At 48.6% G+C, this 23,180-nt stretch overlaps 2 protein-coding genes across 6 annotated transcripts in view; both read right to left on the reverse strand.

Moving 5' to 3' along the window:
• Prmt3 (protein arginine methyltransferase 3) overlaps positions 1-4,905 on the reverse strand; it is an 81,432-nt gene extending 76,527 nt beyond the window's left edge. The window contains exons 1-5 of one of the 2 annotated variants that reach the window (XM_042277033.2): positions 4,716-4,905; positions 4,500-4,626; positions 3,173-3,255; positions 2,444-2,493; positions 1,359-1,461 (exon numbers count right to left, since the gene is read on the reverse strand). In XM_042277033.2, coding sequence (XP_042132967.1) covers positions 1,359-1,461; positions 2,444-2,493; positions 3,173-3,255; positions 4,500-4,626; positions 4,716-4,740 — 388 coding nt within the window. In that variant the 5' untranslated portion in view covers positions 4,741-4,905. The remainder of the gene's footprint in view (positions 1-1,358; positions 1,462-2,443; positions 2,494-3,172; positions 3,256-4,499; positions 4,627-4,715) is intronic. The other variant, XM_042277035.2, reaches the window with a different exon arrangement.
• A 3,285-nt stretch (positions 4,906-8,190) lies between these two features.
• Htatip2 (HIV-1 Tat interactive protein 2) lies at positions 8,191-22,861 on the reverse strand. Of its 4 annotated transcripts, none has more exons than XM_006990104.4 (6): positions 22,793-22,861; positions 22,151-22,402; positions 19,741-19,848; positions 11,422-11,559; positions 9,528-9,589; positions 8,191-8,932 (listed from the first exon to the last, which is right to left on the reverse strand). In XM_006990104.4, the coding sequence occupies exons 2-6, from the start codon at positions 22,343-22,345 to the stop codon at positions 8,707-8,709; spliced, it is 729 nt and encodes a 242-aa protein (XP_006990166.2). In that variant the 5' UTR covers positions 22,346-22,402; positions 22,793-22,861; the 3' UTR covers positions 8,191-8,706. The 4 variants fall into 4 exon arrangements, with proteins under 4 accessions (XP_006990166.2, XP_006990167.2, XP_006990165.2 ...); XM_006990105.4 differs by having other exon boundaries at positions 22,151-22,346; positions 22,793-22,855; XM_006990103.4 differs by lacking the exon at positions 22,793-22,861 and adding an exon at positions 22,626-22,786 and having other exon boundaries at positions 22,151-22,346.
• Positions 22,862-23,180: the final 319 nt, after the last annotated feature.

The raw sequence follows: 23,180 nt of genomic DNA on the forward strand, positions 1-23,180 counted from the left end.
CCTGCCACGTGGATGCTGGGAACCAAAGGGGCAGTGTATGTTCTTAACTCCTGTGCCATCTCTCCAACCCTAACCCAAACCCCACGTCCTATCCTAGACTTTCTGATGTAGACCCAATGTGACCAGCTGCTTCTGCAATGCCTTCCCTGCAGTGCAGAATGGTCCTCTTAAATGGTCAGCCAGAGTAAGCCCTTCCTCCTCCAATTGCATCTCTTGATCATCAACTACAAAACTAATACAAATCCTTACTTTGTTTTCTATTTCCAAATTCAAGCTGTTTGGCAATCTTGGTTCTACTTCAGCTACAATAAAAAAAGCCATCATTTAACATTAATATGCAGCACCATTCAGTGATGCTAATCTTATAAACTGGAGGGAAAGAGAAGCAGTAAACAGGGGCAGCCCTGGAAGGCGTGGCCCTACGGCATAAAGCACTGAGCCCTGTGGGGTACAGAACTCTACAGAGTTCACAGGGATGCCTCTTCTCTTTAAGGATATACTGCTCCAAGTGTGGCTGCCCACAGTTTACTCAGCCACTCTCTTCTGAGGGGGCATTTAGTTTCTTTCCATATTCTGAAACAAGCTACAATGCTGCAATAAAAACTTCTGTGTGTGTGTCTATGTGGAATGAGAGAGTAAATCAGTAACACAATGATCGGGAGGAAGAATGCAGTCTTGTTGAGGCTGGGAGTGCTTTGCGGTCAAACCCAGGATATGACAGGCAAGCCCTCATCGGCTCAGCTACATCCCCAGACCTGTGAAAACTGACAGCCTGCTGAGGTCCTATGAAACGAAGCCATTATCCATGAGGGTGGATCTACGGTGGATTCCTGGAACTGAACCTTCTATGAACCATGTTTTCCTTATTATACTGCATATCCACCATAAAGTTTAGTCAATAAATAAGACACAGAAAAAAATTAACAATTACAAGGCACTACAGTAAAAAGTGTATGAATATAGTCTCCTGAAAGGATTACTTGAACATGAGCACTGTGGTACTGCACTAGTCAATCCTATATCTACAACTAAAGAGTGAGAGGCATACACACTCAGTGTGGATATACTGAACAAAACCACAAAGTGCAGGCCAGGAAGAGAGAGAGCAGGCTGGCACAGTACATGCCTCCCCAAACAGCAGCTAACTTAAAACTTACAAACTGGTTAGTTTCAGAATTATCCAGTTTAATCGACCAGGTAAAACAATGGAAAGGAGAAAAAAAAAAAAACACTTGGGGGGTGGTGGTGGCAGGGATGGGGGTGACAATTAAGGTCCATTTTCACAAAGCACTTTGCTTTCATTTGGTGTAACAAATGGCCTGAGGCTGGCTAAAGTAGATAAAGAAGGTTCACCTTACCAAACTGAAGCAAAAGGTCATCTTCCAATACTGGCTTCAGGTACTCATCTTTCTCCCAAGGCACAGGGTTGTATATGGAATTCATATACTCAACCGTAGGATTCTGGGTATGAAGTGAAAGCACACTGTATTCATTGCATGTAATGACAAAGCTCCCTAAAAAAGAGTGGGGAACTGAAGAAAAAAAAAAAAAAAAGAAGAACCCGATTCTGCACAAGACTGGAACATCTGTGTTTAGCAGCCACTTTAAATGGCTGGAGCGTTTCTTACATTGTCTAATGCAGGCAAAGTGACCCCAGCTCAAACATTCATTTAAATAGGTCAAAGAACAAAACATTTGAAAAAAGACTAAACAATGTAGGATGGAGAGATGGCTCAGAGGTTAAAAGCAGTGGCTGTTCTTGCAAAGGAGCTGGGTTCAAATCCCAGCACCCACAGGGTGGCTCACAGCCATCTGTAACCCAAGTTCTGGAGAATCCAACGTCCTCCTCTTCTGGCTTCTGCAGGAACCAGTAATGCAGGCAAAACATTCATACATATAAAATAAAATAGAAATTTTAAAAAAGAGAATAAACTGTGAAAAAAAATAAAACAAAAAAAGTACATCCAAAGTACCTGGAATCAGACTAGAAATTATTTGATTTTACAGAAAAACTGAGTCTTCCTTTTACCTGACAACCGCTTTTTGCACAGTACTGACTCAACACAGTTAAACATGACAGCAGTAAGTGGGAAACTTACTTCACCACACCCTCTTCCCTCATGTCCACAACTCTCACAATATGAAAAATGCCACCGGGCGGTGGTGGCGCACGCCTTTACTCCCAGCACTCGGGAGGCAGAGGCAGGCGGATCTCTGTGAGTTCGAGGCCAGCCTGGGCTACCAAGTGAGCTCCAGGAAAGGCGCAAAGCTACACAGAGAAACCCTGTCTCGAAAAACCAAAAAAAAAAAAAAGAAAAGAAAAGAAAAAAAGAAAAATGCCAAATCTGAAACAACCGCTCATCGTCCATTAATAATCAGCCCAGGGGCATGGCAGCCTCTGGGAACTTCATAAATTCCTAAAATTATTACATTTCCAACTTACCTTAAGTCTAATAAAATTTATTAGTTTAATGTATCCATAAAATTCAAGTCCTAAACAGAAGAAGAAATAATTCACTGATTTTAATACAATATATTTGTTTTAACTGATACCAAATGCTCTTCCAATGAGGTATTTCTGACCCCTAAAGTATCACTTGTATTTGGAATTTTGTATTAAGAATTAGAAATTATAATTTTGATACTTGTAAATATCTTATCTGAGGAACAGCCATATTGAACGAGTGTTAAAGTGCTTTCCTTGCCTTTTTTGTTTATTATTATAATGTATGATGTGGGGGTATGGTATGAGTGTCAGGGAGGGGGCGACAGGTGTGCTGGCTGTCTTCCTCCACCTTTGTGTGAGTTCTAGGGAGCAAACTCGGGCTGTTAGACTTGTGTAGCTAACTGGGTAAGCCCACTTACATGACAAGCAGGAGGACGTGAGTTCGAATTTCCCGCACCACACAAAACACCTCTTATGTCAGTGCTTGGGAGGCAGAGACCAGGGATCATTCGAACAAGCTGGCTAGCCAGACCAGTCATGTCAGCAAGCTCAGGGTTCAAGTGAGAGACCCTGCCTCAATCCCAGGAAGTGGAGCACAACTCAGGAAGTCACCTGACATCCACTTTGGGCAAGCACACACACAAAGAAAATGAAGGGTCTGGAAAATGGTAAAATTTGAGCCTAAACTTCCCAAGTAAAACTGTCTTTATTCTAAGAGATACTCACCATGTTTATGGACCATACTATCAATATTAAATTGATGCTCCAACTTACAGTGTGAAAATGTTTCCTCAGCAGATGCAAACAACCTGAAGAGACAAGCAACATCCTCATGGGACAATCTTCAGGGAAGAAGTCAAAATGCTGACCACCCTAAAACCTCCCAAAGGCTTCTGGGTGACGCAGCGTTCTCTGATGCATTTTGTGTCTCTCAAGTCACAAAAGTCCCCTACTTGATTCTCTTCCTCCTCCCTGTGAACCCGCACAGCACATGCTTTTAGACACACAGCACACAGCTGTCCAGCTGGCAGAGAATTCAAGCGACCTTGGATGTCCCACAGCACCTGCACTGAAGGTGAAGAATCACACCTCTTTGTATGTAACCTCCAACACGGAAGGGCAGGAACGACAAGAATATGCAGACAGACTCTGCACCCTTCTGTACGCCTAGCACACAGGTAACTCTCAACCCGTGTTTGCCAAGATAGATCATTTGAATCGTCCTCACAACCTATCACAGGGCACTGCACCACCACGGATGCTCAATTAATATGTGTGCAGTTATTCCTCCTCTCCAATGAGGTGCCACCTAGGAACACCAATGTCACCAGTCTGCACCATGCCTCCCCCATACTGGGAGCCCAGCAGCACTGATCAATGTCAAACACCCCCTTTTCCTGCCCACACACCCAAAGTCACTTTCTTGAAACTAAGATGCAGGATTTTAAGTGAAAAGAAGGTGTGTTCTGCGAATACAAAACGCAGCTTCGTGACCTTGAACAAGTTGGTGGTTCTGTAGCTTCATTTCCCCTAAGTACAAAAGGCAGCAATTTCTCCCTCAATCCTCATAGGATGGTAGAAACAGAAGCGCTCTTCCGGACTACACACTCCGAAAATCTGTTACCCAAGTAAACCCAGAATCTGTTACCAAGTAAAACAGATTAAAACTACCCATACTGTGTCTTCATGAGTTAAGACTAAAGTGTGGAGTTCTGGTTTTTTGGTTTGAGAGGGAGGTCTAACTAGGTAGCTCAGGATGGCCTGGGATTCGTGGCCATTCTCCTGCCTCAGCCTCCAGAGTGATGGTATGTATGCCAGACCCGGTTTAGGATCTGGGTCGGGAAGCGGGGGTGGGGTGGGGTGGGGTGGGGTGGGTGTGTGTTGTGGAAGAAGATAGTTGACTAGGCTGCAGAGACAAACCCAGAGCGGCTTCCGCTCCGCCCCCCGGGCCACGTGAGCGGCCCCTGTCACTCAGCGGCCACGCGTGGACCACGGCCTCCGGCCCGCCACGTGCTCGCTAGCTCCACAGCGCGCTTCCCACGCGGGCACGAACCTGTCACAGAACAGGCAGGGCGTGTGCTGCCGGCCGTGCGCGGGCTCGGCGTCCTCGTCCTCCCAGCCGGCGTCGTCTCCGCTGTCCGACAGCTCCGGGGGCTCCGGCCCCAGCTCGGCGCCTTGGCCTGCGGGGCACACTGTCAGCACCGGGTCCCGAGCCCGCCCGCCCGCCCGCCTGGCCGCCCTTCCCCCGCCGCCCACGCCAGGGACCCACCGTTCCCCGCCTCCAGCGAACACATGGCCGCCGACCAAAGCGCGCGGCCGCACAGCGCGGCACCGGAGCCGGGAGCGAGCGCGGGCGCGCGGTAGTCACGGAGCAACCTAGACGCCGGTCGTGCGCCGGCGGGAGAGCGCTTCCGGGTCACGTGGGCTTCTCGACCGGGTGGGGCGAGAAGCCGGGCACCTCTCCCGGCCGCTGCAGCGTGGACGCATGCGCAACGGCAAGGTTGAGCGCGACCTGCCGCAGCGCCCTCTGGCGGCGGCGGCGGCTAGTGCAGGTTAGGCTCAGAACTCTAGGTCCCTAGACAGAGAAGGCTCAGAGAACAACTTTCCTGATAAGTAGATGTGCACTGTTGAAGTCAAATGGAGCCAAGCCCCACCCCCTACTAGGGGCGTTAAAGTGGGAAAGTGAGAACATAAGCTCTACACAGAGTTTGAACCCCATTTCAACCTTAGCTAGGAGTCTAAGATCATGAGCAGGTATCCCTGCCTCCTCTCAGCCTCAGTTTCCCGGCTGGTAAAACATGATCGCGACTGCTGTAGCCTGAGGGCTATAGTAAGGGTTACATGTGTGTGAAAAGTTTAGACATTAACTTGATCCCACACCATGGAACCAGGTGGACTGTTTGATACGCGCCGGCAAAGGAGGCTGTCTGCCCTGGCGATGGGGTGATTGCCACCCCTCAGGCTGCCTCCTTTTTAATATTCCTAGTATCTAACCATGGGATTCCCTCAGACAGGTGGGCAGCAGTACTTCTGGGTAGGTAATGCCTCCAAGCTGCAGTCTAAGGCTGGACTGTGCTCGGGCATGTTTGAGGACATGGCCAGCTAGGCCTGCATAGCTCGCCATCAGCTCAGCTCAGCTCCCCAACATGCACACCCTCAAGCCTGTGCACTGCTCATCTCTGAAGCTCTCCAGTGGGCGGTTCCTCCTGGTCTGCTCCACCACCAGGACTTTGCTCACATCGCCGCCATTTATATTCTTTAAAATATTTTTATTGAGAATTTCATACAATGTATTTTGATCATATTCCTCCCACTCCGCCCCTTAACTCCTCTCAGATCTACCCACTCCCATGTCCCTCCCCTTTGCATCCTTTGAAAAAAAAAATAGTAACATGGGTTCCAGTTTCTGGAGTCCATATACTCTGGGTGTGGGGACATTCACTGGAGTGGCCACATCCTTAAAGGAAACTCCCTCTCCCTCTCCCGTGGCTCCTCAGTTGGGAGCTCGTGAATCCCGCCCCCTCCTTGTTGGAATGTTGACTGGCTCGATCTTGTACAGGCAGCCACAGCTGCTGATTTGGAGTGCAGAGGTCCTATCATGACCAGAAGACACCGTTTCTCTGCAGTCCTCCCTGTGTGACTGGTCTTCCACCATCTCTAGAAACAGGCTGTGTCATTCCAGGCACAGCCTGTGTCTTTCTTACTGCCACCATCCATTTACTTATCTTCTCCATCTCCTCTCCCTCCCCTTCTCTTTTCCTCCTTTCCCAAGGGCCGTACTCCACAATGACTCACAGAAGAGGATGGAGCCCACCAAATGTTAACTTCTGAAGCACCCTGACATTCTAGGACATCGCCAGAAATCTTGGCTAGTACACTGCTCACTAATTCATCACCAACTTAATAAGCACTTGCTGAAGAAATTAATGAATGTATGCCCTTTCTTTACCTGGGCCCATCCAACTTCCACTGTGTAACTTTTCTCTCCAGCAAGGCCCATTTTTCTCTGCTGAATCACAGTGATGCCCAGGTGTTGTCAGGGACCACAATGCCAGACTGGAGGTGCCAGAAGCTTCTGTGAAGCTGACATTTCACCATGGTGCAGGGCTTGGGCATGGGCTAATTTTCTCTTCCAAACATGAACCTAGATCCTTCTGACATCACTCTACTGTTACAGAGATCTGAATGTGGACTCACTTGTTCCTTAATGTTTGATGTGCAGAAATGGTAGAGTAATTGGCCACGGAATCTGGTTGCTTTCAGAACCTACAAGGCTCAGCATATTCTTATGAGTACCCCCAAAGGCTGCTTCACTTCTGGGGGCTCAAGACTAATGTGATGGAAACACGTTCAGGCTCTTCCAAGCCCAGCCAGCCACAAGGGAACCCCACTGGCAGGAAGTAAACTTCTCATTTTGAGAAGGGTTTTACTCTAGTCCAGGCTGACTTTGAGCCATGGTCCTCCCGCCTCAGCCTCCCTAGTGCTAGCATTACAGGCATGCATCCAGCGCTGTCTCCTTGTAACACACATTCCAAGATCTCGGTCTGCTCTAGAAGACTTAACATTGACAATGTGTACTGTCTTCCAAGAATGTGCATCCACATACAGTACGGGATGGTATTCAGTCAGCAGTGTCCACCAGAATGTGAGGTGTAACTGGGACAATAGACTTGGTTCCCCAGCACAGAAGTTAAGTCACACCTTTATCGTGATGGAACTGGCACCATGTGCTCCTCTGGGCACTGACCCTTCCCACTCTCTGTTTTCTTCCCAGCCTGGTTAAATTGTATCAGCTCAGACTGGAACTTAGCTCAGTTGGTAAACTGCTTACCTAGCATGCATGAAGCCTTGGGTTCAATCCAGTACTACAGAAACTAGGCATGATGGGGTACACCTGTAACCCCAAAACTTGGGAGGTGGAGGCCAAAGTATCAGAAGTTCAAGGTCATCCTGCACTATTTATTGAATTTGAGGACAGCCTGGGCTACCCAAGACCCTGTCACAAAACAAAACAATAGAAAAGTACATCATACTGAGTCTTTGAGTTTAGTGCCAAAGTATTTTAGATTAACCACTGTTGGCAGTTAATTGTAAGGACTGTGGACCAATGGAGAAACCCAAGAATTTAAGTTTTATGCATCCTCAATGTGCTAAATTAATTGGAATCCTCTAGAAATAGATGGATATGGGGTACTTTTACAGAGTGGTTAAAGAAACCAGCTTCTGGGGCTGGATAGATGGCTCAGTGGTTAAAAGCACTTGCTGCTCTTCCAGAGGACCTGAGTTCAGTTCCTAGCACCCGCATAGGTGGATCTGTAACCCCAGGTCCAGGGAACCTGATACCAGCTTCTGGCCTGAGAGAACACACACATATGGCAGACACACAAAAAATAAATATAAGCTATGGGGCCAGGCTGAGTGGGGCTAATCTCAACCCCGCCTTTTCCTAGCTTTAGCTTTTCAGCTCTAGACCCTTGAACGAGGTGCTTGACCATTGTGTGCCTCAGATTCCCCACCTGGAATATGAGGGTGGGAGTAGAACTTTAAATGAAAAAAAAAAAAAAAGATGTGAGGGCAACAGTATGGCTTTATAAGGTTGCTAGAGAGTTAGGAGCGCCAAGAACATAAACCTACTTTTCTGCAGACACCTGCAGTGTTGGGGGCTGGGACGCCATCCCCAGGGACCATCACTGCACCTTCCCACTCATACCTCCACAGTTTTCAGCAATTGAAACAGCACCCAGTGTTTGTCCATCTGCTTTTATTCCTCAAAGAATCACAGGAGCTCATTTCATAACTTCTGTGCTGACATGCAGAAAAGGAGCCGGGTCCACCCAGCACCGTGCAGCTCATCAGCATCATGCAGCTTGGAGACTAGACTGTCAACAAGCCTCACCAGCACTCGCCTGCCTGGAGTGTGAGGGCCCCACTGCTCAGGTGTCTCTGTAGGAGTGCTTCAAAGCTGGGCTCACAACCAGAGGCCCAGAGGCCTCCAGTGAACATGGAAGTCAAAACCGCAGATCCCTGTCCTCAACCCACCAAGTCCAGAAGGTTTGCGACACAAACCTGTCCTTCCACAGCTCCCTGGTGACTTAAATGTACACCAACAACTGGGCCAGAGCACTGCTGTTTCCAGAGAGCTGCATGGACGAGGAGAGGGGAACACCACAAAGACTAGAGAGAGGCTGTTTTATAGACCCCCAGATGACTGACTTGGTGACAGGCACTGAGGTTTGAGAACAAGCTGTCCTCCTGCGTGGTCACGGCTGGGGCACATCACCGTCTTTCCCCAGGTGGATGATGGCTTTGTTTTCCAGAAGTTCCATTTGTCCACTGCTGGGACTCACCAGGTTGTTCAGCATCGCCCTCACCACTGTCACCACAGGCACAGAGTGCCCACTGGCCCAGGAGGCCGGCAGAGAGCCGAAGAATTTCCTAACCAGCCATTCAGCGGGACGAGACTCTTGCCTGTCACACAGGAGGACTCTAGGAGACAGAGAAAGGCAGAGGAAGAGATGGCACATACGCTCAAGACTTTACAGATACTTCAGACTGAGTTCTGTTCCCGGGAACCTGTCAGCAGAAGCCCTAGCCCCAAAGGTAACTGTATTTGGAGATGGCCCTTATGGAGGTAATTAGAGTTAAGATGTATTGAGGGAGGACAGGGCTGCTGTTCTTATGAGAAAGACATGAGACGTCTTTCTGCACATGCACAAGAGAGGCCATATCTAGAAGGTGGCTTTGCCAACAAGGAGGGGCACCTCGGCAGAGACCAACCTCCAGCTTCAAGAAAATCAGTTGGCTCATGTGGTTGTAAAGTTTGATTTGTTAAATAAAGGGTGAGGGGTGGGGGTTTAAACAGGCATTAAGTGAATAAAATTTAAAATGTTAAGAAAAATGCACGTAACAACCAACTACTTCCAGAAAGTTCCAGATGATTCTGAGGCAGCCCCAAGCTGCTCTTTTTTTCAAAGCTGAAGGGTGGGTCCCTCAGAGAAGCAATTCATCACTAGCCAGCCTTGTACACAGATGTCTTAGCTGTCAGCCTCTCTCTACTTACTCCTGGCAGGATAAAACTTACCCTGGACGAAACACTGAGAGGCGATCAAAGTTTAATTCTTCAACCTTGGCTTCTACTTCTCCCTGTTAAGATTTTAAAAAAAAATAAAGTAAAACCAAATCAGTGTTTGACCAAGACCAAAGCACTCAGCTAAAGCCTGAGCGGGCATCATTTGGGCTTGAAGGGCATCTGTTTCTGCAGCTGTCAAGACTCACATCAGTCCCAACGGACAGCCTGAGTCTAGGGCCTGGAGGGGAGGAAGAGGCCATTTAACCCTGGCACACTGAGAATGATCTGCTAACGGTCAAAACGCAGAGAATAACCGTCAGTGGAATGCTCAACCTCAAATGCTTGACATCACCCCAGGACCCCCAAGGCTCAGTGACCACTGTAGAGGAGGAGAAGCAGAAAGACTGTAAGAGCCAGAGGTTAGGACGGACCTGAACAAGACAGTGTCTTCTGGACATGACAGGGCCGCTGCACTCATGAATTCAGCAGCCGTGGCTGCCTGAACAAGATCAAGCTGGTCGACAGTCTAGCATGCAGGTGGGTGGGGCTGACAAACTCCCTCCCCTAACTGAGGCACTGTGGACAGCTGTAGAGGCGGGAAAGTGAGTTTTCTTTCAGGGTGGGACCCCTGGTAGGCTGGCCAGGCTCCACAGTACTCCATTTATTAGTGTCTAAACAGACCCAGAGAGAGTAAACGAAGCATCAACCCAACCCCCTTCAGTCCGTCCTTAGAGCCACAGGCCCCACAGCCACCTTTTAGCGTACAGGCAGTTGTGATAGGTCAGAAAAATATGGTGGTCAGGAGATGAGCCTCCACCCAGCAGGGCATAGGCGACCCCCTGTGTCAATCACTTTTAAGCATTAGCAACGCCCACCCAGACCGGAGGAAAATAATGAAGTTACAAATAGAAGGTGCTTTAAATTACAAAGCCATGAATTTTCACACCAGGCATGTAATCAGGGAGGCCAGGGGAGCTATAGTGTGATGTGTTCTTCAAAATCTACTCAGTAAAGAGACCAAGGCGTGAAGTGGGTAGGCATAGGAACCAATAAAAAATGGAGCCAAGACTTCAGGGTGCTGTGCCTGGAAAAAAGTAGTTAAGGCAATGAGAATCCCGAGTGATGGCTATGACTACAGCGAGGAACTGAGTCTCTAAATGACGGGCATGTACAAAGCATCCACTCCACGTCCAGGTGAGGACCACTGACAAATGGTGCCTAACTAGACGAAAGCCCCTTCTGCTGGAGTAGTTGAGCAAAAGGCAAGTGCGCTTCTGAAACAGGATTTCACACTGAGGAGTCTGTGGCTTGGTAATCCCTCAGGCACTGCTTTAACCTTGGGTCAGAGAGCCATCATGTCTAGAGACGCAAAGCACGGAACCGGGTCTGCCTTCCCGCAGCAGCAACTCTACCTCAAGGTTAGGAAATGGAAACTTCTGGTTAAAATCACCAACAGCCATGTATTGTACTGGCAAGAGGCACAAAATTCTGTCTCCCTAGCCTGAGGAAAATGGAGGGAACGTCATCTCCGAGGCCCAGAGACCATGCTATCCAAGGCCAAGGGTGCCTCTACTTCCTCCACCCCGTTTACTGAATAATTCATGGGCAAGACATCTTTTAAACCATGACTGCTTTCTAAGGATGTTTCTCCCCAAACAGTCCCTGCAGCTTTGAAAAATCCACAATATGGCCGGGCGGTGGTGGTGGTGGCAGCGGCGGCAGCGGCAAGGCGCAAAGCTACACAGAGAAACCCTGTCTCAAAAAACAAAAAAACAAACAAACAAAATCCACAATATAATGTGGGTTTTTGTTTTTTCTTTCTTTCTTTTTTTTTTTTTTAAGATTATACAGGTTACTTAGTATTGTCAATTACCCTCTGTATGTGGAAGACAGAACACGCACAAACCTTTACTTGTAAGTACAAGAAACTGCTGGACTTGTCGGCCCCCTTGGAGGACAGCAGGTTGAAATGTTTGCAGCCTCCCGCTTTCGCCAGCTCTGCAGACTTCAGCACGTAATCTCGGTCAACACGGACGAATCCTTCCTGGGGGAAAGGACCCGCGTTAGTTCCTAATGTCGCATGCTCGGGTTAGAGATGGTTCCCAGGGTTGGGCAACAGGCCAGGAGGCCTGGGGGCAGACTTCGACCCTGGGCAAAGTGTGGTCCTCCAGATGGACACAGCACCTTCAGCGACAAAGACGGACCCCACTACACCACAGGACGACCACCCCGACAGCAAACAAACCTCCAGGGAGCCCTGCTGACACTGCGAAGTTCGCTCTCAGCCACGCGTGTGCCGCCTCTTGATTGCCTGTTTGTGTGTTTATTGTACTGCTCAGCATTGAACTCGGGGCCTCACACACAACAAGCAAACACCGCCAGGGAGCCGCAACCCCAGCCCATTTCTTGTAACAATTTTACAGTTCTGCTTTCTCTGCTTTCCTTTCCCTGCGTCGGCTCTACCATGCTGGGGTCTCAGAGTACCACACCGGAACACCCAGGCACCAGGAGAATGGAAACCTTGACATCGGGTTTATGTAGGGCCTGTACAAAATCCTTTGCAGAGTAAATGGCCATGCATAGCTTTCTATTTTTAAAAAACTGGTAAGTGTGTAATAATAAAAATGTTGGAGAGGGACCCACGAAGAGGACTCAGTGGGTAAAGGTGCCTGCCACCTTGAATCTGTGTTCAACCCCAAACCCATGTAAAGGTAGAAGGAGGGAACTAACCCCACAGAATTGTCCTCGGGCCTCCATAAGTGTGCTTGGTTTACTCACTAGCCCCCCCCACACACACACACAATTTTTAAATGTTTGGAGAAGACTGCTATGAGTCTGAAGACAGCCTGAGCTACAAAAACCAGCAAGGCTGGCGACTCCCTGACTCCCTTCCCCGTCCACCCAAGGTTTAGCCCAGTGAGGACAGCGCTGAATCTTCATTCTTATCTACATCAAAGAGTCAGAGCTCTAAAAAATCTCTGAACAAAAAGGTTAAGTCCAGTTAGGATAAAAACAAACAAACAGAACTACATAGTAATGGGGTCTAGCTGAAGGACACATGCTTTCACTCCCAAAGGGAACTGAACCCGGATCCTCTGCAAAAGCGGGAAACCGCTGAGCCATCTCTCCAGTCCTGGAACTCATCTCTCCGCCCAGGAATCACCACTATCTTCTGCGGTATTTTATACCTTGACACTTGCCAGCCCGACCCGTGTGCTGACTCGAATTCATGTTTCTGCTTTTTAACATGCGTGTGGAACAGCCGGAGGAGGTGGCGCATGCCTGCAGTCACGGCCCTGGGGAAGCAGGGGGGCAAGAGAACCGTGGCAACTTTGAGGCTGGCTTGCTTTTTATAGCAGGTTCCAGACCAGCCAGCACTACATAGCAAGACCATGTCTCCAAAACACAATAAATAAATGAAAAAATAAATAAAAGTAAAGCAAACCAAATTGTAATACTTTCCCGAGGGAGAGAGAGAAAGCTGATTCCCTTGATTTCTCTAAATGGAGATTTTTAGATATGCTGCAAGTGGACAGGGAAAACCCCAAACTACAGAGAAAAATCCCCACTGGATCTCTCTCTCATATTTATTTCTTGCACTTTGTCTAATGAAAAGCAATTTTAATAACGGGTTTACTATTCACAATGCATAGTTGGCTAGTAACATAAATTTTGTCTTCTGTTAGCACAATGCTTGGATTATTATAGCTGTCTGTGTTCCGATGCTTTTTTTTTCTTTTTTCTTTAAAAAATAAGAGAGGCTCAGCCAATCACAGGCCTCCAGACCGACGCTATCTCTCTCACTTTAATCCAGGGCCAGAAGAGGGATAATTTGATTAAACTGAGACCCTAATTTATTTGGCTTTAGTTCTGGATCAAGCTCTCCGTCATAGAGTGCTGTCGCCCCCAATTGTCTGATGGAAATTGAAGTGACATAAATGCCATGGGACCCTTTCAATCTGATTAGTCAGCGGAGACACATCAATGCCACCCCAGCCATCAGGCTCTGGCGTCCTTCCTTTCACCAGCCTGGCTAGCAACTGACAACAGCTTCTTGAAGGACCAGCACCCACGCCAACGTGTGGACCCCCGTCCTCAGCCCATCATCCCCTCTCAATGGGCCCTGGTGACAAGGTGCCCACACCTTTCTCCAGGGCCGTTCTCCAGACAAAGCTAAATATTGTTTTATTAGCAATCAATGGCTGTTAATCCCAACCGACTCCACAAATCCTCTGAGCCCTCAAGCTCATTATAAATCCGTACTTTTCCGAGCACACTAAATTTCGAATTTCACTTCCTTCACTCTGATGGCGTGGCCTTTGAGCTGCTGAATTAGACTCGAAAGCAAAAGGGTCAACGGCTCCCAAGGACTCAAAAAGCAAGCAGAAACAAGGTCCCTGGGGCTGGCTAGAGACACCAATGTGTGTCAGGTTTGGGGGGTGGGGCAGTTGGCCTAAGGAAGATTCCATTTATCCGTGGAAGGACCTAGATTTCATCTTACTCCTGGTCTTTTGCTCTCTAATGCTCAAATTAAAAACAGTAGAAAAACAAACTTCTGAAGCTACTCCATACCCCGGAGACAGCTTTTCTGAACAACTGCACCTCACTGTCTAACCACACGGCCAGAGAAAAGTCAGGCCTCTCTTCTGAGAGCACTAAGCCCATCATGTTAGTGAGTCTTCACATCCACAGCCGATGTGCCTTACTCTTCAGATGGAGAAGCTTTCTAGAATAAGCGATTAAGTTTCCATGCTGTTTCTTTCCCAGACCCACTCAAAAGAATGCATACACCTTGCATCAGGGGCTCCACCATGAGCACAGGCAATTCCTCTGATACTTTCAAGTCTCATTAAAATCCAAGCGTACAAAACAACACTACAATACTGTGGCTCTGAAACAACTCGTCTTTGCTGTCATTTTCTTGTTGCTTGAGATGGGGTCTCATGGAGATAGGGTCTCAGGCTGGCCTCAAACTCACTTATGTAGCCAGCAATGATGTTGAAGCCCTGATCTTCCTGCCTCTGCCTCCCAAGTGGGGAGATAACAGGCCAGGAACAACTCATGTCAATAAATGTGGTTTCAAAGCCTTGCGCACTTCCCAGTGAGCTCTCTGCTTCCCGCCTGTGGTTCAAAACCTGGACCCTCAGCTTGCTGGTCCAGCCGCCAAGCCTGCTGCCTGCTGCCTCTGCCCTACCAGCATGGACTCTGGAACCGTAAGCCAAAATAAACCCTTCTATAAGTCGCCTTGGTCACAGTGCAAAAATAGGAAGTTAACTAATGCAACAAGATAGCTAAGCAGTGATAGGACCAGAGAACATTCTGGAACCACCAATGGTCTGCAGGCCCTTCCTGAGAAAGAAGACCTATCACTGTGTCATTCTGTTTCGGGTTCTCGTTCCTCTTTTCAGTTCCACCCTAAATCAGAGTAGAAAACAGATGTTGAGAGAAGGAAAATGGTATCCCCTGAAATTCCACGTGTGTCCTGCAGGGCAACTAGCTGATGTACAGAAATGAGAGGCAGCTCGTGCTTCGAGAAAAAGCATAGAAACCCAAGCCAAATGGCAACTGAGGATGCCTGAGTCCATCACTGCGCTCACTCCAGTCAGTCCGTCCCCCGCTTCGCGGTCAGGGACTTCTGCAGGTGGAAGGGAGCTCCATGCTAGACAAGGAGGGTTGCTCAACAGACACCAACCTACATGCTCAAGGCTACACCGCTACCTGCTTTCCCACAGGTCCTGTGATCCGGGTCCTTGGCACTATCAAGGACTTCACCATTTCATAAGCCTCCTCCTGAAATCAAATAAACCAGTGGAGCCCAGAACAGGGCTGGGCAGCTCATCCTGCAAAGGAACGGGAACAAATGTGTTGGCTGCAACGGACTGTTAACACCTACCTACACGGACCTGCCATTATTGCATAAAAGTGGCCATACGTGATGTGAAATGTAATGGACCTCTTGGCTGTGTCCTAACCAAAATGTATTTATGGATACTAAAATTTGAACTTACTGTGTTTTCATGTGGTATAAAATTTTCAGGCATTTGAAAACATCTGTTGGTCACAGGCCACACAAAAATTGATGGCTAGTGGCAGTCAACTCCCAGGCTGGAGTAGCAGAGTGTATTACTGGAGTCAGAAGCAACGAGATTCCACAGATGCCTGATAAACAGTGCAGTGGCTGCATTAATCACTTCAACAGCATCAAGCATTGACAGTATCCACAAACCCGGGCTGCTCGAGTTCACTGCTAACGGGAGCTACATGAAGGGGTGAAACTACGCACTCACTGCCCAAACCCTTCTCATACTGCACACAAGGGGACTGCATTATGCCCAGCAGTGTCTTTGACTTTTGCTCTTTAAGGTACATTTGGTTTCCAAGGGTGTCTCAGCCTTCACTTGGCCCATGTGCCTGGGGAAAACAAGATTATTAGAACTACAGTGCTTGGAAAACCAGCAGGTGAAGAAGACGAATACAACCCCAAGCCTCCCAAAAGCAAGTCCAACAAGGAAGCTATATCAGGATCTCCCAAGGAGACTGCAAAACAGACTCCAAGCCTCTAACCTGAGAGATGATCACGCAGCAGGTCTGGATTAGGGCCAAGAGAGAAGGCCAGTGCACCAGCTACACAGCTGTGGCCTGTGAGAAGTTTAGCATTTAATCAGCTACCGCTGAAAGAAACTGGTTTCCAAACAGCTGAAGAAAGCTAAGGCTTCTGCCTAGTGTCAGCTCCAATGGAAATCTGGGCAGCCTGAAATCCAAGGGTTGAACTTCACCCGTTCAAGGACAGTGTAAGTCCTATCCCTATACCTCAGTGTGCAATCCTGCTTGGAGAAAGAGTCACTGCAGATGTAACTGGGGAAGAGGCTGTACTTGAGCAAACTGGCCCCTCATGCAATGTCAACAACTCATGTCCTCACAAAACAAGACAATGTGGACACAGACACATGCACGGAGGAAAAATGTCATGTGCAAAGGCAACCATCAGAAGGCAGAGAGAGAACCCTTCCATCAAAGAACCCACCCACTAACACCTTGACCTCCGACTTCTTATCTGCAAAGTTGTGGGGCCACACATGCTGCTGTTGACCCAATACCACTTCCTGAGAGCGGTCTTAGGAGACCAGTCCACAAAGGGTCATAGGGCACCTAGCCAGCTACTCAGAGAATCTGAGCACTGAAACAGAAACCTGAAGTTCTCCAAGCTTCTCTATTGAAAACTCGGATTGTGGGATAAAAACACAGTGTATTCGTGGAACAAACAGCTACCGGAAGATAGAAAGCCTGCCGCCAGCTCTGCGGTGTCCATCGGATTAACCACTTGGCTAGTCCTTCTCCAAAGAGGCCTGCTAACCCAAAATCCCAGCGGGGAAGAGCTCAGAGTCACAAACCCCTTTGAACCATGATTCCTAGCCACCTGTGTAGTGTCATCTCTGAAACTAAGGTACTGCAACCTCCAAACAGTGTATCGTCTAAATCCAAATTATCTCTTGTTTAAGGTCTCTGTTCTTTGCTTTGGAAACGGGGTCTCACAAACTCCAGGCTGGGGGCTTCAGCTTCCACCTCAAGTGCTAGGATTACAGGCACATACAGCACCAGGCTTTAAAAGGCCTGATGAGCCGAGTGCCACAACTAGAACCTACAGGAAAAAGCCTGAGGTGGTATGCAGTGTGTTACTATGGCAAGAAACAAGAGAATACCCGGGAAGCTTGATGGCCGGCTAACATGAAGCCTGGTAGAGGGAGAGACACCCCAAAGTTGTCCTTTGACCTCCACATGTGCACCCTAATTCGTGGCACTCTCGAGCATGCATATGTGCATACACACACACACACACACACACACACACACACACACACACACACACACACACACGTCACCTCTTGGTCCTTGGACTACCGACCTGGCTGTTCTTTGCTCTCTTGTGTTCACTAATTACCTTTATCTTTTCACACTGATTTTAAAGACAAACAAAAGGTACTGAGTGGCTTCAGAGGTGGGACCAACTCCGATTATACACCTGTTTTCCTCTGGTTAGAACTCCAGCTCAATGTGACATTTATCATTTCCCCCACACACTATTTTTGCCTTGCTCTGTGCTTAATGCTGCAGTTCACTCTGCTGAGTCATCGCCAAACCCAGGCTTGAGCCCGGAGACTGCAGTGTGCCCGACACAAAGGCTCTTCATTGCTTTTGGAGGACATGCTTCCTGTGGCTGAGCCGGGGCAGAAAGGACTGCACTAGCTGAGCAGGAACATGGCCCCTTCTGGAGGAAGAGATGCAGTTCTTGGGGAAGTAGAACTTCTCTGGAATCCAAGGGTGGAAGCACAAAACTGCACAGGGCAGGAATGTCCACCTCAACTGGAACCATTTCTAGAATCACCTTTGGTAGCGCCAGGAAGCCTAGACAGACACAACCAAGCCACTGCTCTGCTCCCAGAAACCGCTGTTCAGAACCACATTGATCTACTGGTTTATAGACTCTACTGTAATCGGGGCTGGCAGGGTGGCTCAGAGCAGGTACTGCATTTTCAGAGGACCTGAGTTCAATTCCCAGCACATACACCACCAGGAGGCTCACAACTGCCTCTAACTTCAGTTCCACGTAGATCCATACCTCTGGCCTCCATGGGTACCTGTTTACACACACACACACACACACACACACACACACACACACACACACACATCAAATCTTTAAAAAAACAAAACAAAACTAGTGTAAACAACCCTAAAGGTTAATATTGTCAGGGTTGGGGATTTAGCTCAGTGGTAGAGTACTTGCCTAGCAAACACAAGGCCCTGGGTTCGATCCTAAGCTCAAAAAAAAGTTAATATTGTCAACTTGACCTGACCTGGACACAAACCTCTGGGCATGTCTGGAGAGCATGTAGAGATTTGGTTGACTGAGGTGGAGAGCTGAACCTTAAATGTGGGTGGCACCATCCCGAGGGCTGGGGTCCTAAACTGAATGGGAAGGAGAAAGTGAACCGGATTCTGGCATCATCTTTCTAGTTCCTGACTGGGGACGTAAGATGAGCAGCTGCCTCAGGTTCCTGCCACCACGCTTTCCCCTCCCGGATGGACTGAGCCCTCACACTTGAGCCAAAATAAACCTCTCCAGCCTCAAGCGGCTTCTGTCAGGTTCTTTGTCACAGCGATGAAAAAGTGGCTAACAATCACTATGGCCGAGTCAGGATCCTACATATTTAGTAGCTATGTGGACTCCAGCAAGCACATCCTGCCAGAGACATAACCCACACTCAATCTCTAAACTGAATAAGATGCATAAGTATTTGCCCAGGATCTATATTACAAGCCATGACTTTTAACTACGCAGTACACTATAGCTGCTGGGTAGGGGCTGACTCAATCTAGTACACCACTAAAGAGAAAATAAAATGCGTACGAAAGCAGTTTTGCGTCAGTGAGGGCTGAGTCATCCCTGGGCTGAATCACTGCTGACGGCTAAATCATCACGGGGGCTGACTGAATCGTGCCTCTGGGTTCTGATGATCTAGCTCCCAAGTTTAAAGGATAGCTTGAAGGCATGATGAAGCAAATGAGTGAGAGAAAATGCTTCAAGCCTAAACCATTTATTATGGAAAGCAACACAGAGTTTACCGCCCACAGCATGAGCCAACTACTCCCCCCCCACCCCATCTCCCGCCCGCCCCCAGACTGTGGGCTGCTTCCCTTAGTCAGGGGATGTTGTGATGATTATATCTCCATAGGCACGATCATGGAAATAGCTGTGAGGTAGCCGGTAGTCAGGCCTTAACTCAGAGGTTATTCTGAAGATGACCTTCTCTGCAATGTCCCTTGTATAATACAGATGGGACAACAGATGGACTCTTAAGCACATTCTACACTTAAGCACTGCAGTATGACCAACGAAAAAAGAGTAAGCAAGAAAGGAATCCTCCAGGCTGCAGAGATGGCTTAGCAGTTAGGGTTTCAAAGTGCTTCTGCAGAGGACCTGAAGTCAGTTCCCAGTACCCATGCCAGGTAGCTCACCTATAACACCGGTAACTCTGATGCCCCCTCTTCTGGACTCTGCAGGCACCTGCATTCTCTTGTGGCCGTAACCCATGCTCCCCGCCCCCCCTCCCCACCCACCCCCACATCCTCCCCAGAAACACATAAGAGAAATAAAATAAGAAAGAAAGGAAGAGATCCTTGATAGTACTGGCCAGTGAGAAGAGACAGGGTATTTCTTGCTCACCGCTCCGGCTTTTTTCCTGGTGGTACCCAGGCAACAGAATCCAACATCATGACCTTGAAAGGCAGATGCGTAGTCATCCAGCTTCTCAAAGTCCACCACTTCTTGATTCTAGACAAGGAAGGGCACAGTGGCATATAATTGCATACACTTAAAAAGAGACAAAACACTCTTCAAAATGTAAAGGATAAATGGCAAATGATTATTGAAGGGTCTAAACTCATAACATCAAATTTGCCAATTTCCCCTTTTCCCACAAAAAAACAAAAAAACAAACCCAAAAACAAAAACCTGAAGCTGGGTATGGAACTCAGTGGCCAAGTGCTTGTAGGGTACATGTGAGGTTCTGGGTTGTATGCCCAGCAACGAAATATCAAGGTCATGTGTACCTTACCTTTGGGAAAACAAAAAAAAAACCCAAACTATACTTTACCAGGAAGAAAACTATTCAGGTTGGATGTGGACACAGAGTGGTAAGAAGGATCTCAAAGAAGATCCAGGTTCCAATCTTAGGCCTGATACTCACAAACATACAACTGTGGCCAAGTTTTTATTTTTTAACTAAATTTTTTAAAACTTATTTTATGTGTTTGGGTACTTTGCCTGCATCATGTCTCTGCACCACATGTCTGTAGAGTCAAGAGACCCAGAAGAGGGCCCCTTTAGATCCCCTGGAACTGGAGTTAACAGATGGTCGTGAACCACTATGTACATGGTGGAAATCTAACCCAGGTCCTCTGGAAGAGCAGCCTGTGCTCTTCAGAGCCATCTCTCCAAACCTGTGGCTAAGTTGTTGATCCCATGTATGCCTCAGTTCTGTTCATCTGGAATGTCTGGGTGACAATGTTCCTTCTGCTCAATTCATGAACTACCTTCATTAGAATTAGCCAGAAAGAACCTGAGACAAAGGCGTCTTCCTGGGACTTGTTCCAACACCTGTGAGTCAGCCTCTGCGTCCTACACCTCCCTCCTCAGTATCTGTCTCTCTCTCTCTCTGTCTCTGTCTCTCTCCCTCCAGCCCTCCCTCTCCAGGCCAGGCTGGCCTCAGACTCCCTAAGTAACTGAGGCTGACCTTGAACTCCTGATCCTCTTGCCTCTACCTTCCAAATGCTAAAACTACAAGTTTGCACCACCACATCCATTCTGTGCAGCACTGGAGATTGAACCAGGGGCCTTGTGCCTGCTAAAGCGAGCACTCTACAAGCTGAGCTGCATCCCTTAGCCCACTTTGTTATTCTCCATGGTCTTTCTGGTCTACCTGAGATTGGTATATGCCAGGCAAGCTAAGAGCGGTGGCACCTGCCTGTAATCCCAGCATTGGCAGAAAGAGGCAGGGAACCTGCCTTCCTTCAAGGCCCGCTTACGCTAGCCAGAGAAACACTGTTTCAAACATAAACATATCTAAACCTAACCCTCTATCTAAGAGTATAGGTTGGCCGTCAAACTGGCAGTATGAAATGAAATCCTGGGGCTGTCTCTATCTTCAGTCCCTTTCTAAGGATTTTTCTGGCACAGAATATACTGGAGAAAAACAAAACAAAAAGGCCTGGTTAAGAGATGTGCCACCAAGACTCTACTCTCAAAGAAAACTGCAATCATAGGCTCCTCTTGACAGGAGTCTCCCCAGGGCTCAGGAAACTATAGACTATGGAGCCTACCCAGCACCAACCTGCGCCCAAATAGAGAGGTCTATTTAAATCAGCAAGTCTGACGCACAAGGCATCTGTAAAACAAATGTCCAAGAAACCACAGGAGTCAAGAACACGTATTTGCAAGTGTGCCTACCAGTCCAAACGTCCCTCTGTGGGACCCAGGGGACTGGATTGTGGTCCCAGCAGCACACTGCACTGTTTAATTTGCTGCAGTTGATAGGTAACTCTTGTTTACTGGAGAACAAAATATACACGGAAGCTCTGACTTCAGATGCTTAGGCATTATTACCAGATGGAAGTCTGGCAGTACCATTTGCTTAACCATCAAAGTGTAACTTACAAGGAAGGCAATATTGCATTTACAGACACAAGCCTGGGAAGTGAAGGTGGGGGCAGATTCCTGCTTGGGAAAAACTCCACCTGTTCTTGTCACACTTTCCCACTCTGACATCGTGAAGAAAATGGGCAAGCAGTGTGCTCTGGGAACTATAAACAGAGGCTCCGTCAATCTCCATTCCAATCGAGGTTCCAGACACCTGAACGGCATTGCAGGATGCTATAGGATAGAAGGCAGGCCTACAAGCCAGGCACAACCCAGGGCTTGCTAGGAGGGCTCTTCTAGAATTTTGATCATTTCTCCATCTCCAACACCACCGGGCAAGGGTCAGCCTTTGGATATGGACACCTTCCCCTCAGCAAAATGATTGCTGCTACACTTTTTTTTTTTTTTTTTTTTTTTTAGCCCCAGCTCAAATACCCACCACGTTTTTATAAGCCTCCTCCTCGAAGGTGAGCTTCCTCCGGCCAATCAGCGTAACTTTGGAAAACAGGTTCTGTCCCAGGATTTCTTTTAAAAGTACTTTGCCGGTTTCCCCGCTGGCGCCCAAAATAAAGACAGATTTATTCTGCATCTTGAAGTCTTCCCGAAGCTTCGGCAGAGCCTCCCTGTCCGCCATGCTGGGGAAACAACACCCACAGGTACTGTCTCAGAGTGCTAGGCGACGGTCTGTACCCTGGGGAACAAGGGTGGTTGATATGTTGGACAGAAGAGACTGTATCTACACAGTCCCAGCCCAGGGGAAGTGCTGAGTCACAGCGGGGCTCTGGACGATGGCCAAACCACAAATGTGCCCAGCTGGATGGCCCAGGTATCTCTTCACCACCCAGCCCCTTACACTAGGCCGGGCCCATCGGGCAGGGCTGCAGGGTCCAGCTCCATCTCCAACCCAGGGTTACCTGGGGCCAGCCCCGGACCCCTCGTTCCCACGCTGCAGCAGGAGCATCGAGGCCACCAACGCGGCTACCACCGCGCCCAGAGCCAAGGGGCCAGGCATCGCTCCACATGCGGCTCCGCAGCCTCCCCTCCCGGCCGGGATCCCCCGAGAAGCCCAGCCAGAGCCTACCCGCCGCGGCCTCTTCCGGGTGACGGCGTGCTCGCGGCCCCGCCCCACCGAGGGCCGGAGCTGAGCGCGTGCGGGGGAGGGGGGGGGGGCGGCGCTGCGCCTCACCCCCACCCCTGGCCTTTTCCTCCATAACCCTCCCTGCGTGCTCTCCCTAACTACCCGGTGCCAGAGCCTTCAGGTGTCAGCTAAAAGGCATCCCTTGGTGCCCCAAAGTGTGATTTCAATCCTGTATTGGAAGGCATCATCTCACCCCATGTTAAAAAACGCGCCCCTTCTGAGTTAGTAGAGCGCTTGCCTGGCATGCACGGAGCCCTGGGTTCCATCCCCAGCACTGGGTAAACTGGATGTGGTGGCACAAACAAGTAATACCAGCCAGGAAAGGCAGTTC

Source organism: Peromyscus maniculatus, chromosome 1 (genome assembly GCF_049852395.1).
Source record: "Peromyscus maniculatus bairdii isolate BWxNUB_F1_BW_parent chromosome 1, HU_Pman_BW_mat_3.1, whole genome shotgun sequence".
NCBI classification, from domain to species: Eukaryota; Metazoa; Chordata; class Mammalia; order Rodentia; family Cricetidae; genus Peromyscus; species Peromyscus maniculatus.

Bases quoted from the DNA above. Each gene is read 5' to 3' on its own strand.
- Htatip2 (XM_006990103.4), bottom strand. From the start codon at position 22,723: ATGCCTGGCCCCTTGGCTCTGGGCGCGGTGGTAGCCGCGTTGGTGGCC. The intron at 22,347-22,625 runs GTAACCCTGGGT...TTGTTTCCCCAG, and splicing joins GGGTCCGGGGCTGGCCCCAG to CATGGCGGACAGGGAGGCTC. The intron at 9,590-11,421 runs GTTTGTGCGTGT...AAATCTTAACAG, and splicing joins TCTTGTACTTACAAGTAAAG to GGAGAAGTAGAAGCCAAGGT.